This window comes from Pungitius pungitius, chromosome 1 (genome assembly GCF_949316345.1).
Source record: "Pungitius pungitius chromosome 1, fPunPun2.1, whole genome shotgun sequence".
Taxonomy (NCBI): domain Eukaryota; kingdom Metazoa; phylum Chordata; class Actinopteri; order Perciformes; family Gasterosteidae; genus Pungitius; species Pungitius pungitius.
Window position 1 is genome coordinate 22,140,909 of NC_084900.1, and position 14,733 is coordinate 22,155,641.

Below are 14,733 nucleotides of genomic sequence, written 5' to 3' on the forward strand. Positions count from 1 at the left end.
GAATGGTGCTTCCAGGGAAGGGGACTGTTTGATCCAGAAATTCTCCTCAATCTTTGTGTAAGGAAATACTAACTGTGTCTAGAAAGGTGCACTCAATGCAGAGTAAAGATCTCCGCCTGCTGTGTCTGCAACCGCCACTGCTGCAACATCCTATGCACGTCTACTGCAGTGCAGCTCACTGGGCTACGCGCCTCTGCTGCCAACTAGCTTTGCTCCCTTGAGAAGAAACGCTTCACTGTCATCAGCACAGAAAATGATTATTATAATGTTATGTATGATTGGATGTTGCTAAAGCTTTAGCGACCGTTTGATAGAAATAGCTAGAAATATTCCAAAAACTCTGGAAAGGGGACATAGTATACTTTTTCAACAGAATTGCCACAGCTTGGGCAGTGGGAGCATGTTTACATTTTACACTGCAATCAGGACTTAGAAAGGAACCTAACGGACACAAATACTTTCAGTTGCTGTCTGCCTTCCACATTTTGCAACGTTTTCCAACGTTTACTCCAGAAACAAAGGGAGACGGCACCATGTATTGTATTAGAATGAGAGGTAATAATAAAATATATATATATATATATATATATATATATATACGTACTGTATGTACGTACTTTGTGCAGCACTGTCCATGGTGGGCAACAAGGAATGCAAGTACTGTGTGCTTGTACAAAATATGCATGAATATGTGTGTGTTTTATTCAAAAAGCAAAGTGCAAATGCATATGACTCATCCTGCGTAGAGATTTGACCAGTTAGTCAGAAAAGGCCCTCACGAAATCCCATTTGCAACAAGTTGATGAGATCCTGAGAAGGCTGTTGAGTAAAGTGGTTGTGGGCCAAATAATGAGTGCAAATGGTAGATACTGCAGGGGTCAAGCCAAAGTGAAGAGCAGCCGTTGGGCCGGTAGTTGAGGCGTAGTGTAAGTATGAGAGGAATCAGAGGAAGGCACGTTGAGATTGGATGTGAAGGCCTCCATCTTCTAGTTATTCTAGTATTTTGGTTTATGAATGGCATCACAATCAGCTTAAGCTGTATTAGTTTTGTTCACGATGAGAAGAATTACTTGAAGGACACAAGGCAAATGAATTGGTGGGAGGAAATTCATGCAGGAATTAGAATCCAGAGTAAATTGGAGTTTCATTCATACGGATGTGATGCTTGGCTGTCCAAACACTTGGTTCGGATGTTCATATACCTTTGGCCGAGACATCTCCTGTATCACTTTTAAGTATCGGCACGTGAATACACGCGCTGCTCCTGCTTCTGTTCTGCGTTTGAGTTTATCTTGTAGATTTTCCACTAGAGCTCATAAAACACGTTAATTTGCCTGAATGGATCAATAACCTTTCATCTAATCTTAACAGGCTAAATTGAGGTTGTCCTTTGCCGGTATGAGTCACTTCTTAGCTAAAATAAACAACCTCCACAGGGACTGACATTAATTCTCCATGTGTCCCTATGTTTCCCTTTTTTCCTCCACTGCATGTCATAGTATGCCTCTAATGTCCTCTGACCAGTTCCTCTTATGTATTGTGCCCTAATAAACAATTGTCCTGTTGTTGTTGTTGTTGTTGTTGTCCTGACCTCAGTTATTGTACAGACATTGAATCATGTTAGACAGATTGAATTATTCCCAGAAGAGTGTTCATCATTCTCAATGTAATCATTGTATCTGTCCCCCAACTTGCCCGAAGCATTAATGAGACTCTCATCCATATTCAGGCCGCGTCCCCAATACTGTGTAATCCAGTGCACTATTATTATGTGTGGAGTGCTAGTGAAGAAGCAGACTCGGGAGAGGAGATGGCATGGACAATAATACAAGTGAGAATGGTTCATTAGTGTGAAGGAGAGAGAGACACACACAAAATAATCAAGAGGAAGTGCAGCCCACACACACATCTTTTAAACTGAGCATTCTCTCATTTTAGTTGTGCAGTGATGCTCAATAGGAACAAAAAAACAATTGAATTGAATTACTGAGAGCAAAATCCAACACCAGAATGGTGTGATTGAAGAGAAAAGCCCGCTAGCCACTGCTTAACCGAAACAATGAAGCCTGGCAGCTCGACGGTTACTGCTGTGCCCAAAGTCCCGGAAAGCATGAAAACATTCATAGGACAACATCAGCTCAGCGGCTAATGTCTCCATATTTCCAAGCATGTGTGTGTGGACGCACCCTGCATGTATTTAACCCGCTGCTTCGCTGCCCCTCGTCTCATTATCTAGTGGGGCTTAACCGAGGGAGCATTGATCTCGATCCACATCCTAAAGCAGTGGGGTCAAGTATTGATCGAGTGTGGGGTTCACTGACTCAGTGGATGTCAAGAAGGATGTTGTAACGTCTTTTTGTTTATTTCCACTGCATACTGTGTCTGAATACTGTGTCTGAATGCTTATGCCTATAATCCTGCGTTCGTCCATGTGTCTACACTCCGCTGTGCCAGTCTCTGGTTTTCCACAGTAAGTGAACGCATCTCTGTTTGGCCCTGATTGTGATTGGCTGTGTTCAGTCTGTTGCTGGACTGTGCACAATTCTACTAGCTCATGAAGCGTATTATTTTCCATTCCAGACATTAAATATTCTCATACCGAGGAAGTACCATATTGTAAAAAACAACTGATCTGACAGCAGTGCTGTCAGCCACCAATGAGATGATCTGCACTGCTAAAAACGAACTTGATTTAGTAGCTTCAGTCGATGTTTCGCAGATTCAGCATCAAAGATTTGTACTGAGCTCCTCTCGGTGAGGCAATATTACCATGGATTTGGTGGACAATGTAAAGGTTTCCTTACAATCAACAAGGTCAATTATATCCACACAGTGGGCCTGAGCAACAACACACCAAGCCAATATCTGTAAAACAGTACCACCTATTTTCTGGCAAAATCTCAATTGATTGACAGCAAAAGCTGCCGATCTCAATGGTGTAACTGCAGAGGCAACCCACTAGAATGTGAAAAATAAATTGCGGTATTCTTGATCGTCCATCTGCTGACGTTGTGTTGACACTAAACCTTAAACCTTAAACCCTAAAACCTGAGCCCTGAGGGACTTAACTGACCTGGTAAATGGTTGAGTGTGGGAGTCAGTGAGGGCTTGAAATGGTGTAAATATTAATGGGACACCATGACCACATCAAAAAGGTTTACAATTAAGTATGTTTATTTATTCTTATATGTTTTACTCTCTGATTCGAATGTCTTCCAGGCTCTTTCCTCACGAGAGGTCATTTTAAATAATGTTATATACTTTTTTTGTCAAAATAGCTTGATTGTCAAATATTTAATGAATAAATTAGTAAATTGATGTTTTAAATGTATACATTTAAAGTATGGGACAGAAAAGAACAAAAAAAACTAAGGAATCATCAGGAGCGCAGGAGACTCCGTGAGGGTGGAGATTGGATTGCTAAATTCACAAAACGCTTGTCATATGAGGAGTTTTCGGTTGCAAAGCAAAATCAAAAGCTTTTAGATTCTAGACCATCCTTTTCAAACGGATCCCCACGGTGCTGGAAACGCTACAAAATGTGTGGACACTTAGCGTAAACGCAGCAAAACATGTTTTTAAAAAATGTAGTGTGGTACGCTCCCCAAAAAGCACAATAAATTCATATTTTTGTTGAAAAGGGCAAAGGCAAGGAGCATTTATGATTGAAAAGCCATAATATGATTTAGGTGCATGGTGTTGAATATCTATAGACGCTACGTGGCAGAATTATTGGCTTGGACCTTGGTTCTGCGTCTAAAAGGTTGACGCTCAGGTCCAATGCTTCAGTAATGTCCCATTGAACCCTTGTTGTTTCAGGGGGTGCGTCGACAGATGGGCCGTCGATGGAGAGTGTTGTGCCAACAGTAAAATGAAAAAAGGGGGAAAGCTGCAAATAAAAGCCGACACCACACAAGAGAGAAAGAGTCCAGCTGTGCAGAGGTAAAGTCTTCCAGCGGTGTGTCCATCCCGTCAGTGCACCTACTGGGACAGAAATGCAGCCTCTAAGCAGAAACTACGAATAATTTATTGTTGTTTAAAAATGCAGTACAGATTGTAATGAAGGAAATACTGGTCAGTCTAAACTGCAAAAAACAATGTTGAAGTTTTAATATTTTCCAACCATATGCAAAAGGTACATGAGCCAGAGGCGCTAGTTGAAGGCGGTAACAATGGTGCTGAAATGTGGAAGGGTTAGACGGGGGTAAGCAGCCCGGTGTCTGCGGCAATGTTGCCTGTCAAAAAAAACTGCAGGTTAAAAAAGTCCAGTTTAGATTACCAGTACGGCTCTGAAGTTCACCTATACAACGCCCCCAGATGGCATTACGGCGATGTGATGTCAACCTCCCATCATTGAATAAGTCGACCTGCTGCCAGCCATGCACAAACCGTAAGACCCCACTTGACTGGCCCGGGAGAGTGTGCTTGACCCTTCGGGAGGCTGAGGCTAGGCCCCCATAGATTAGCGCCGGTTAGCAACTACTCTGTCTGCTACAGTGAATATACAGTGGGCAGCAGCACTATTCTTTACGATTGAGTTTGACTCAGTATTGTGGGTTTTTTTGTATTGTTAAACAATATATTAGTACCATACACACTGTAGCAACATCATGAAATACTAATATCCGTACCAGAATCCGTATAAGCAAGTACTCAAAATGACCTGTACTGAAGAAAAGTTGTATCAGTGCAACCCTTTAAATGTTTGAGTGTTTGCGAGATGCTTTTGTTGTTCCACAGAGAAATCTACATTCACAATGTGATCAGCACTACCTAAAGACAAAACTTCACAGAAAAAGACTTTACTTAAAGCAACTTCTCAAATGAATATTAATTCATTAATGCACAAACACGTGGATTTTGTCAATGATGTTTGTTGCTCCGGCAGAACACACAGAAGCAAACTGTGATGGACACATGAAGATCAGTAAGTCGATTGTAAATACAGGTGTTTCTCTCAGACGCATTAAGTGATACAGCATTGGATTAATATGAAGAACTCAAGCTTGTGGCCTCCAGCAGAACATCAACGGAGCAGTCATGTGACACGCTCACCTAGAATAGAAACCACCACGGTTTTAACGCTTTGCGTGCAGAGAAAGAATATTTGTTCAAAGAGAAAGCTTCATTCTTTAAAGTCCACAACACTGAAACTAAAAGCGATGTTGAATAAAAGTGTGTTAGTGCAAAGTCTCCACATAAAGAAATGACACTTTGATGTCATCGTCTCAGACTTTTCGGCTATAATGAATGGAGCTTTCATGGGGAGATAGTTGAGTTGCACTCAGTGAGCGTCTCAGTTTAATCTTAATGGTTTGTTTGAAGAGGGGGAAATACAGGCGCTATTTTGAATGAAGAGAAAAGGAATATGCAACCAAAGCTGGGAGAAGTACACACATACAAACATATACGCATCACAAGCCTAAAGCAGCCTGTTTGAGGCTAAAGGGAGGAGGGGACACACAGCTCCAGAGATCGGTTGAAGATAAGCATGAAGATTCAGTTCTTTGCTGAGGTTTGTCCTGTTGAAGTCCACTAGAACAATGAGCAGGGCGTCTCAAAAATGGCTGTGCAATAAACTTCCAGGAGTGAACAGGATTGAGCTTGATTCTGATTTTTATGATTAGGTTTCTAGAAATCTGGATACAACAGGACCTTTTTAGCTTATCTCGTTACATCTGGACCAAAGCACTTAACAGATAAAAAGTTAAATATACATGAGCGGGACAAATCTGTGTCCTTATCTTAATGACCACCGGAGGTTTGTGTGCTCATTTTGCAAAGAGATTAACTTTATGAACTCTCTATTCATTCTATTCATGTTCTACTCATCGGTCAACGTCTGTCGCCTCCTAAAATCTGCATATTGAGGCTACTAATGTTATGCAATTTGTTGAATTGGTTATTAGATGGGATTCATTGGCATACATGGCACTGTAGCTAGTGGAGCTGCTTAAAACAGCTGCGTGGAACAGCTGTCTCGAAGATGGACAAATACTGTCATTATCATAAGTGACAATCTCTGTCTTACCAGACAAGAGGATAAAAGTAAAAAATCTGTTGCATTCATGTGTTTATGTGTGATACAAGTGAAATTTAAGTGCCATTTATTGACAAAGAAATGGTTTATGAGTTGGCTCCACATAGAAGTAGTGGGGGGGGGGGATCCAGCATGCCACTGAAAAGCTTTAACAGGAAACACAGCATAAGTGTTAATAAAAGGAAGGAATGTGTCTCCTATCCCTCCTCATGGGTTTTTTATGAACTGAAAAATCACAATGCAGGTCCATATGAGAGTTTATTTATCTTTGCCATTCCAGCAAACGAATTAAAAATTAAAAAAAGAAAAACTCTTTACGGATAAGTACGTCAGCTAAGAGGCAGTGACACCCCGCCTGCTGTGGGCGACAGATGCGACTTGATACTTTTAAACGCGTGCTGCACTTTAGCAGCCTGCGCTATCAGCGCAAAACAAAACCCTCAATTACTGCAGTATCAGTGCACTTAGATGCAACAAAAAGAGCTGCCATGCAGCCCTCACCCCTGGAGATAATTACTGCCCAAAGACCATTATGAACATGAAATGACTCTTTCCTTATCACAGTAACGTCAGGCGAAGCGCCAATCCTTTACATATTTTACATATTTAATTTTTACCAATCACACGACCAAAGTGACAAGGTGTGTCACCACCTCCCAGAGAACGACTTCTCCGTAATGCACTCTGAGGCCCAGGGAGAACATCAAAAGCAGGGCAATCAAAAGTTTGCTCAAGAAAAGCAAGCCAGACACAACACAAAGAAGTGCAAACGTACATATTTAACTCAATTCAATGAATTCAAAGTCGACTACCGCCCTCTATTAAACATTTGAAAAAACACATTGCAGTTTGACGGCCTTGAATCCGTCGTCTCTCTCACAGGAGATGAGGGTGAAGTCTTTCCTGGGATTCTATATGTAATAGACTTCACACCTCCTCCACCAAATTGAAGGCACCTCAGCGTGCCTTCATCCTCCTCCTGCTAGAAAGGTTTCTTAAATCATTCGGAGCCTGACAGCCCTGCAGAACTGTTCTTTCTCAGCCGCCGGCAGCGAGACAGACAGTAGCTCTGAATTACAGGCTGAGGGAGAAGACGGAATTATATTCATCAGTGCAGGGATTGTGACACTGTTGAGTCACGCCACAGTGGCAATTAAAAGCTTTTTTTGTCTCTGAGCCGGGCCACAGCAGAAAGATCCGTGTTCCACAGTTTACTGATCAGTGACGCGGGAAGACGTATATGTTCACGTTCACTTCAGCAGAGGCAGCAAAATGCACAAGGTGTCTCCGCACTGGGGATACAGAAATAATCGGCACACATGCTCCGTCTGCAGCATCCGCCTGGCACACAGATACCAACATTTAACACTAATCCGCCTGCTTCCTCTGGTGAGTCTTAAAACAGACATGGCGGTCACACGAATGCCAAGGAACAGCAAGGCTCCATTGATCAGACGACTGCGGAGGAAGTCTGGAAACAGACAGGGAAACAGCTTGGGGGCGTCTAGGGAGATGAGAACATGTTGGCCAACATGTCAATCATCGGACCACATCTCTGGCTGCAGAGACAAAAGAGAGAAACAAGACGACGGGACAATGCTGGCCAGCTTCCAATATAATGTACACCTTAATCTTGCTGACCAAATGTGTTTCTTTAGATAAATTACGGGTCGGTGTAATAAGCTGTGGAAGAACAGAACTACTCAATAGTACAGAGAAGGTGGGAGCAACTTGAGCCCCGACCAGTTTCATGTGAACGTTGTTGTGGCAGAGGCCGAATGGGGAAATGTTAATATTTAAACTCCACATCTTAAGAAATATTTGGTCCGTGTCGCTCCTGCTTTCTCTCTCTCTCTCAGTATCAAGGTAGACCAGAGGAAGGCAGAGGAAGCGTGCAATTACCACATAAAAAGGCCAAATCTAATATATATATATCTAAATATATTCAGTTTTTGTGTTAAAGTGCAGCCAGCCTTTAAGAGACGTGCAACCTGATGCATTGCTGGCCATTCTTCCTGAGGGTATGGTGGTCTACGAGCATTCCTTCAACAAATGTCGGAATAAACCTTAATTGCCGTAATAATCTGTCATTTGTTGTGGTCCAGGAGCCAGACTGTGACCAATCGGGGTCTCGTCCGGGGGTTCAACCCAGGACCTCTAATAAAAATAATAGAATTATCTAGAATTAAACTAAATTGAAAGATTCAGAACATTTAATGTCTCACCATGATGCATCTCATAGGATTAACAAAACACACAGTAACACATGTTCTTTCTTCCATAATCCCTGACAGATGCAAACAGTGGCAAAGTGATAAATAATAGCAAATCAACAGGTTTCTACAGCGCTCACAGACCATGAAAAAGCAGCTCTGGAGCTGTTTATGTAAAGCTTTTCTTTAACAAGTGTGGCAGCAGACACCCAGGGAAGCTTTTAGACTGCAGGGCTTCAGAGCAGAACCCTACTCTGCAGCAGCAGTTCCTAGACACAGAGCAGGTCCTGTCTCCATGCTGCTCACAACGCATCGCCGGCAGCAAAAATGTGGCTGCAGGAAAATCCCTGTGTGCTTAGAGTAGGTAACGCAAAACATGACGAAGGTGGTGCTGAGGACACTGAGGCAGGAAGTTGGGATTAGACAAACGTTTGTTGAGAAAGAAGACATGACTTTGGGAATAATTACACCTGTGGTTGTTGAGGACATTTGGACTTTTAGCACGACATAAATAGAGAGAGAAGGACAGAGCACCGCATCAACAATAGTGTCAGGGGGGACGCGGTCGAGGGCAAGGAGGGAGGACTCAAACGCAGAGTTGATGAAAAATAAAAGGGCTTTAATAGTCAAAGAACTCGAAATCAAAATCGCTCCAACCAAAAAGGGGAGGAAGGAAGAGAAAACAAAACCGACAAAAACCAAGGACCTGGACTTGGAAACACAAGAGACTTACTTTGGCACATGGACGATCGACATGTAATGACGCCACACCAGACAAGGGACTCACAGGGCTTAAATACACAAGGGAGGTGCAGGTGATTGAACACAGGTGGAAACGATCAGGCACGGCAGACAATCACAAGGGAAGACAGGACAAGGCAGGAAGTGAAGTTACCCAGGAACACCAGAGACATGAAAACTACAAAATAAGACAGAGCAGACCCAAACCGTGACAAATAGTGTGTTTGTAGCCAGGAAGAGGGGGATGTTTCTGTAAGTTATCAATGTGAGGATTCCAGACCGGAATGGCTTCTAGAGCGGTAGGAGGCAGACAAGCCAGACATTGTCCAGCCAACAAAAAGGGTTTTATTTGCAAAAGTCCCTGTGACATGTTTAATCAAAAATACAAACAGACCTAATTAGTTCAGTCATTTTCTTCTCCCTTTTACAGCGCTGCCTTTGAACCAGCTTTAGGCCGATGTCACTGTTGACATCATAGCGTGTTGTCATCCACTATGAACCCATATTCTCTATTTTGTATGAAATCTAGTGTATAGAATACAAATTTAGGATATTTATTTCATCTGTATTTCCATGAAAGGTCATGTTGATTCTACAGCTTACCAGACCAGAACTCAACAGCATGCAGTCTGAAACACAGCAAAGGAGAATTGCAACAAGTGTTGCACACTTCTGTGTCAACGCAATATTTGAAATCTTTTCTCGATGGTTCATTTTCTTGTTTCCTTCATCCCGCTCATCTCTCTCTTCGCTCCCTTACTCCCGGCTCTCTTCCTTCCTCTGTGCCAACATACACAGCCTCAGACAGCCAGCACAGGCCTGAAGAATGACGATTACGTCCGGTGTGTTTATTCAGTGGAGGTAGACTGCGTGACGCCTGGCTCCCCCACACCAGGCATGTTTGACATTGGGCCAAAGCACGGGAGGAGAAGAAGGGGAAACACAGACAGAGATACCGCCGAGGACTTTTACAGACACACACATACCGTGAATCCTCAAATAAAGGCCGGGCCCCAAATACAGGCCGGGGATAAAAAAATAAAAATTTAAAGTAAAGAATATACTGCTGGAGGTAACATGAGAGCCCCTGCTCGCCACCTGCTCGTGAACTGGGTAGTCGCTGCCTGGGAGAAGCTGGACAAGGACATGATCCGAAAGTCCGTCAAAGTTTGTGGACTGACACTGAAAGATGACGGGAGTGGAGATGATCTCATCCATTGCTTCAAAGCGGGACAGCGATGTGCCGCTGGTAGGGATGCGCTGGCGCAGCTCCGGCAGCGGGGGGAGGAGAACCGCACGCAAGTAGCCCAGGATGAGGAGAACGACGAGGAGGACACTGCAAATAAAGCGCTATGCGCGATAAACTTTTTTTTTGGCCGAGTGAAATTTTTGACTTGCTTGATTGTAATTGAGAACATTGGAAAATATCTGCAATTAACGATGTATCTTAAGACTGACACTATGGTTTATTACTGATTCATTTCTAAATGGTTAGTCTCCAGAAAGTTGATTAGCTATAGGTCTACCGGTTTCATTCTACCGGTAGCCTACCGGTACATGGTTGCAGGAAGTGCTGAACGCATATGCAATGAATGATATTAGCCTACTGTAATTATGCCCATTATTTTAAAGGCCTGCTCCAAATACAGGCCGGTGCGCTGCGCAAATAAGAGCCCCGGCCACAATTTGAGGATTTACGGTACACAACCTATTGACCATTTACATCATTACAATGTGCGTACCGCCTCACAGCCATACTCAATAAACGCCATCGACCCAGACGCCACTCTACTGTTATCATGAGCACCTTCAACTGGAGAGACACTTCAGAGGCTTCACAGTGCGTGAAAGCCTGGAGGGGCCCCGTTCCAAAATGAACAGACAATTAGTTCACTTTGTGTAGAGGAATGAATTTGTTGGCACTACTGTCGTTTCAAAGTCATGCGAATATGTCAAAGCAACTGCACAACCTAATGAGTAGTAATGAGTCTGCATAAGGTTTTTAGTAGTAATTGTAATGGTAATTGAAATGAAGATTAGAGGTGACTCAAATATGTATTTAATGGCTGAGGGCCTTCAGTGACCAAGGCTAAAGCTACAAGTCTGTTTAGCTTGGCTACGTTTTCTTACCAACGGATGATACATAAACTAGAGATGGAAATTAAAGAGCAGCATTGTTATTGCTGATTCCCTATTACTGATAAAGAGGGAGCCACCTGGAGTTTCCATATTATCAGTTATTTCTTTCTAACATAACAGGATTGACATGTTTACTACAGAAAAACATAATATGCTACTATTGGGGAAACTTTAATAATGTTTCAGCATAGTCAATATTACTTAGACGACAGAGAGACATTGTGTTGTGGGTCAAATGGAAGTTAAGTTGTTTCTTCATTGATGCTTGGGGGAGGCCTTTAGAAAATGGACAATTAGTGATCGATGCAAATACAACAAAGGACTCCCATCTATGGAAGTTAGTTGGGTTTGCAGTTGGAAAATCGCCACATGCAGCTGCTTCAGTCCCGGGTAAACCTGAAGCTGAATCCTCAAAAGACCAGACAACCCACAAGGGAAACTTCAAGTCACTAACCTACAGATATTTTAGGCTTTGACATTCAAGAAAACGGATAACCCACTACACAGGGACTCCACCTGTTGCGTGTTCTTGTACCAAAAACAAACTGAAGCACTTTGAATCAGTTGTCACACCCAAATCACATCAATAACCAGCTCTGTCAACAGCGTTCCACACACATGCATTCCCCTGTCTTACCTTTCTCCACAATGGTGACTCCCATGGATGGCTGACTCAGGCTGGCCTTTGTCTCCCATTTGCCCTCATCGGGATGGTACATCTCCACTGAGGCCAGCGGGGTCTGCTGCTGGTTCATGCCCCCGAGCACCATCACCCGGCCCCCTAACGCCACGGCCGAGGCCCCCGCCCGCGCGGTCGGCAGCGGCGGCAGCTGGCTCCACGTCTGGCTCTCTACATCCAGCACCTCGACGCTGTCCAGGGGCGTGCCGGTCTCGTTGCAGCCCCCCAGCACATAGAGCAGGCCCTCATGGTATACCGGAGTGCTGTAGACGCGGCGCTGCGACATGGGAGGGAACTGCTCCCAGTACAGGGACTTGACAGGACTCACCGCCATCTCCTGCACAGGCATGTCTCAAGGACAGCGAGGAGGGTACACACCATCACACAGTGCGTCGGGAAGGAGGAAGAGGCTAGGGGGGAGGGGGGGCTTGTTCCAGGGCCTCGCAAAGGCCGAACCCCACCGAGCGAGAGCAGAAGAAACACACGCGTGTTTCGGTTTGTCTGACCGCCTGAAACCCCCGTGAAATTGAAAGATGGACGGAAGAAGAGGGGAGGAGGAAGATAAGGAATGCTCGTAAGGGAAGGACAGAACAAGGTGAAATAAAGAGGGGGAATGAGGAGAATGTCTAACTCGCCCCTCAGCCAGATGTCAAGACTCCCTCACTGTTGAAATGTTTTATTCATCCGGCTGCTGGTGAAGCCTTCTGCCCTTCACTCCCCCTCTACTCCTCTCCCCAGCTCTCCTCTCCCCTTCACTGCCTCCCGCTGGGGGGTTGTTTTGGTTAGAGTTCGGACTTGAGTATATTCCGGGGGTTGTGGGGGGGGGGTGTCCTAGTGTCCTAAGGCTTAAACCTTAATGTCCAGACTGGAGGAGTTGAAGAAGAGAAAGTCAAAGCAATAAGGGGGTGGCACTGGATCAAAGATGTTAAGGAACACTGGCCTTCACTATTGCCTTCTTAATCCAAGGGAAAGCCTTAATCGAAGATCCTTTTAAACAAAAGGTGCATCTGTCCCCCTTCCGCTGCACCCCGATGAGCCTACTTGAACTTAAATAAACGAACTAGTGTCTTTAAATGAAAACTCTACGTGAGTTTAATAGCGGCAAGACTTGCAATTTAAGAAAGATTTTCTTTGCTTAATTAAACAGGGATTCCAAATCCCTGAGCGCCGCTTTATGACTTCCTGTCGGGCACAGTGCTCTGTGAACTGTGTGCTTCGCAGCTTACTGGTTGCTTCGGAGACGATGAGGGTCCTTTGGCGGGGCCCAACCTGAAAGAAAAGACAAGACAGAATTAGATGAGGAAATGGAGTATAAACTAAGAGCAAGAATCACAATTTAAATAATTGGAGAAACATGCCATGAGCTTTGTGCTGGAACAGTATATGTCTCATTCTTTCTAGTGGCTATATATCGACTAATTGGGCAGCAGAAGGAAAACAGTCATAAACATGATAAATCAGGGCAAGGATCTGCGTCCGAGAGGGGGCATTGCTTTGGCTAATGGTGACACAATGAAATATAATCCAGGAAGTCCCATTTCAGTGACAGATCCATCAATTGAAAGATTTATCAGATCAGATGAGACAATATTTCGGCGAGTATTATATTTTAGACAAATTACGGCATATTAAATACAAACTGCTGCACTTCTACCAATCAATCACTAACTATTACAATATAAAAATATCTGAGAGAGAGGAAGGCCTCTATGTTAATTAACAGTTCAAAGAGCAGCACAACAAGGTCGGTCAACCTGTCAAACATATCCGAGGTGACAGCTTGACAGGAGATTAAGACCGTGGAACGACCGTTATTTTAATTCCAAATTTTGAGAAGGCAAAATTGCTTCTGACGCAGAAGTGAAAGTGACCCTGTCAGGTATCAACATAATAGCACGTTACTGTTGACAGCGATAAGATGTCGGTTTGTTCATAATGTGTGCGTGTGTGTGTGCGCCGGTCGGAGACACAGCAGGATGCAAGCCCACTGTGACCTGAGGATTGACATTTAGTATGGAAAGCAAAGACGTCTTTGCGGGGCTGACTGGTGGAGAATGGCGATGCACGGAACACTCGACTGCAGATGTCCACAGGTCACTCACATTTACACAGCACAAATACTGTATAACACGCATTAAACAATGCGATTAATGTGGCCGAATAAATGCAACAAAATATTTTTACCTAGTTAACGTATGTTTGTTTCCTTCCGGTTTTACTTCCGAACGGCAGGATGCAAGCCCAACCCGGACGTAAACCGCAAGTTGACAGCAGAAACGAAACGGCCGCTGGCTGCAGTCAGTTACATCAAGATGGAGAGAGCTTTTCCCATTGGAAGTAAATCCAACAGATAAGCAACATACAGAGGGGAAATGTGCAGAGGAATTACTCCATGTGTCAAACAGAAGGGGGGTGAGTGGCAAACGGACCAGCTAGCTCCCATCTCAACATCTAACCCTGGGCGGGACACAGTCTGCAGAGACCACCACTGTGTCCCTAAAGCCTGGAAAACACCAAGCCGAGGGTCGGCCGTCGGGCAGTTTTCGTGCATCGGCAGACTAAATCTCCTCAGTGTGTTCCGCACCATTGGCCGAAGTCGGTTCGCGTCGGCTTTGTAACGGCCGATTCGACATGTTGAATCGGCGTCGGGGCTTGTCGGTCAGTCTGGCCTTCTGAACATTCTGATTGGCTGCTCAGCCAGCGAACCGGTGCACTAGAAGAAGAAAAATGCCCAGAACGGACGTGCTACTTGGCCGTCGGGTGTTGAGAATCGGCTTGGTGTGACAGGGCAAATTTGGACCCAGACGCTACATTTGAAAAATAGCCTTGTTACTCCTATTTCATTTCCGGCTTGTCATCGTTCACAAACATCCAGATGAATCGCGCCATCCGGATGGAGTGAATTTGATTGTGGTTGGATG

The 14,733-nt window shown here is 44.2% G+C and overlaps 1 protein-coding gene across 1 annotated transcript in view; it reads right to left on the minus strand.

Moving 5' to 3' along the window:
• Positions 1–14,733, minus strand: part of LOC119222625 (kelch domain-containing protein 8B-like) — a 293,155-nt gene that overhangs the window by 254,549 nt on the left and 23,873 nt on the right. The window contains exon 2 of the mRNA XM_037479409.2: positions 11,771–13,081. Coding sequence (XP_037335306.2) covers positions 11,771–12,161 — 391 coding nt within the window. The 5' untranslated portion in view covers positions 12,162–13,081. The remainder of the gene's footprint in view (positions 1–11,770; positions 13,082–14,733) is intronic.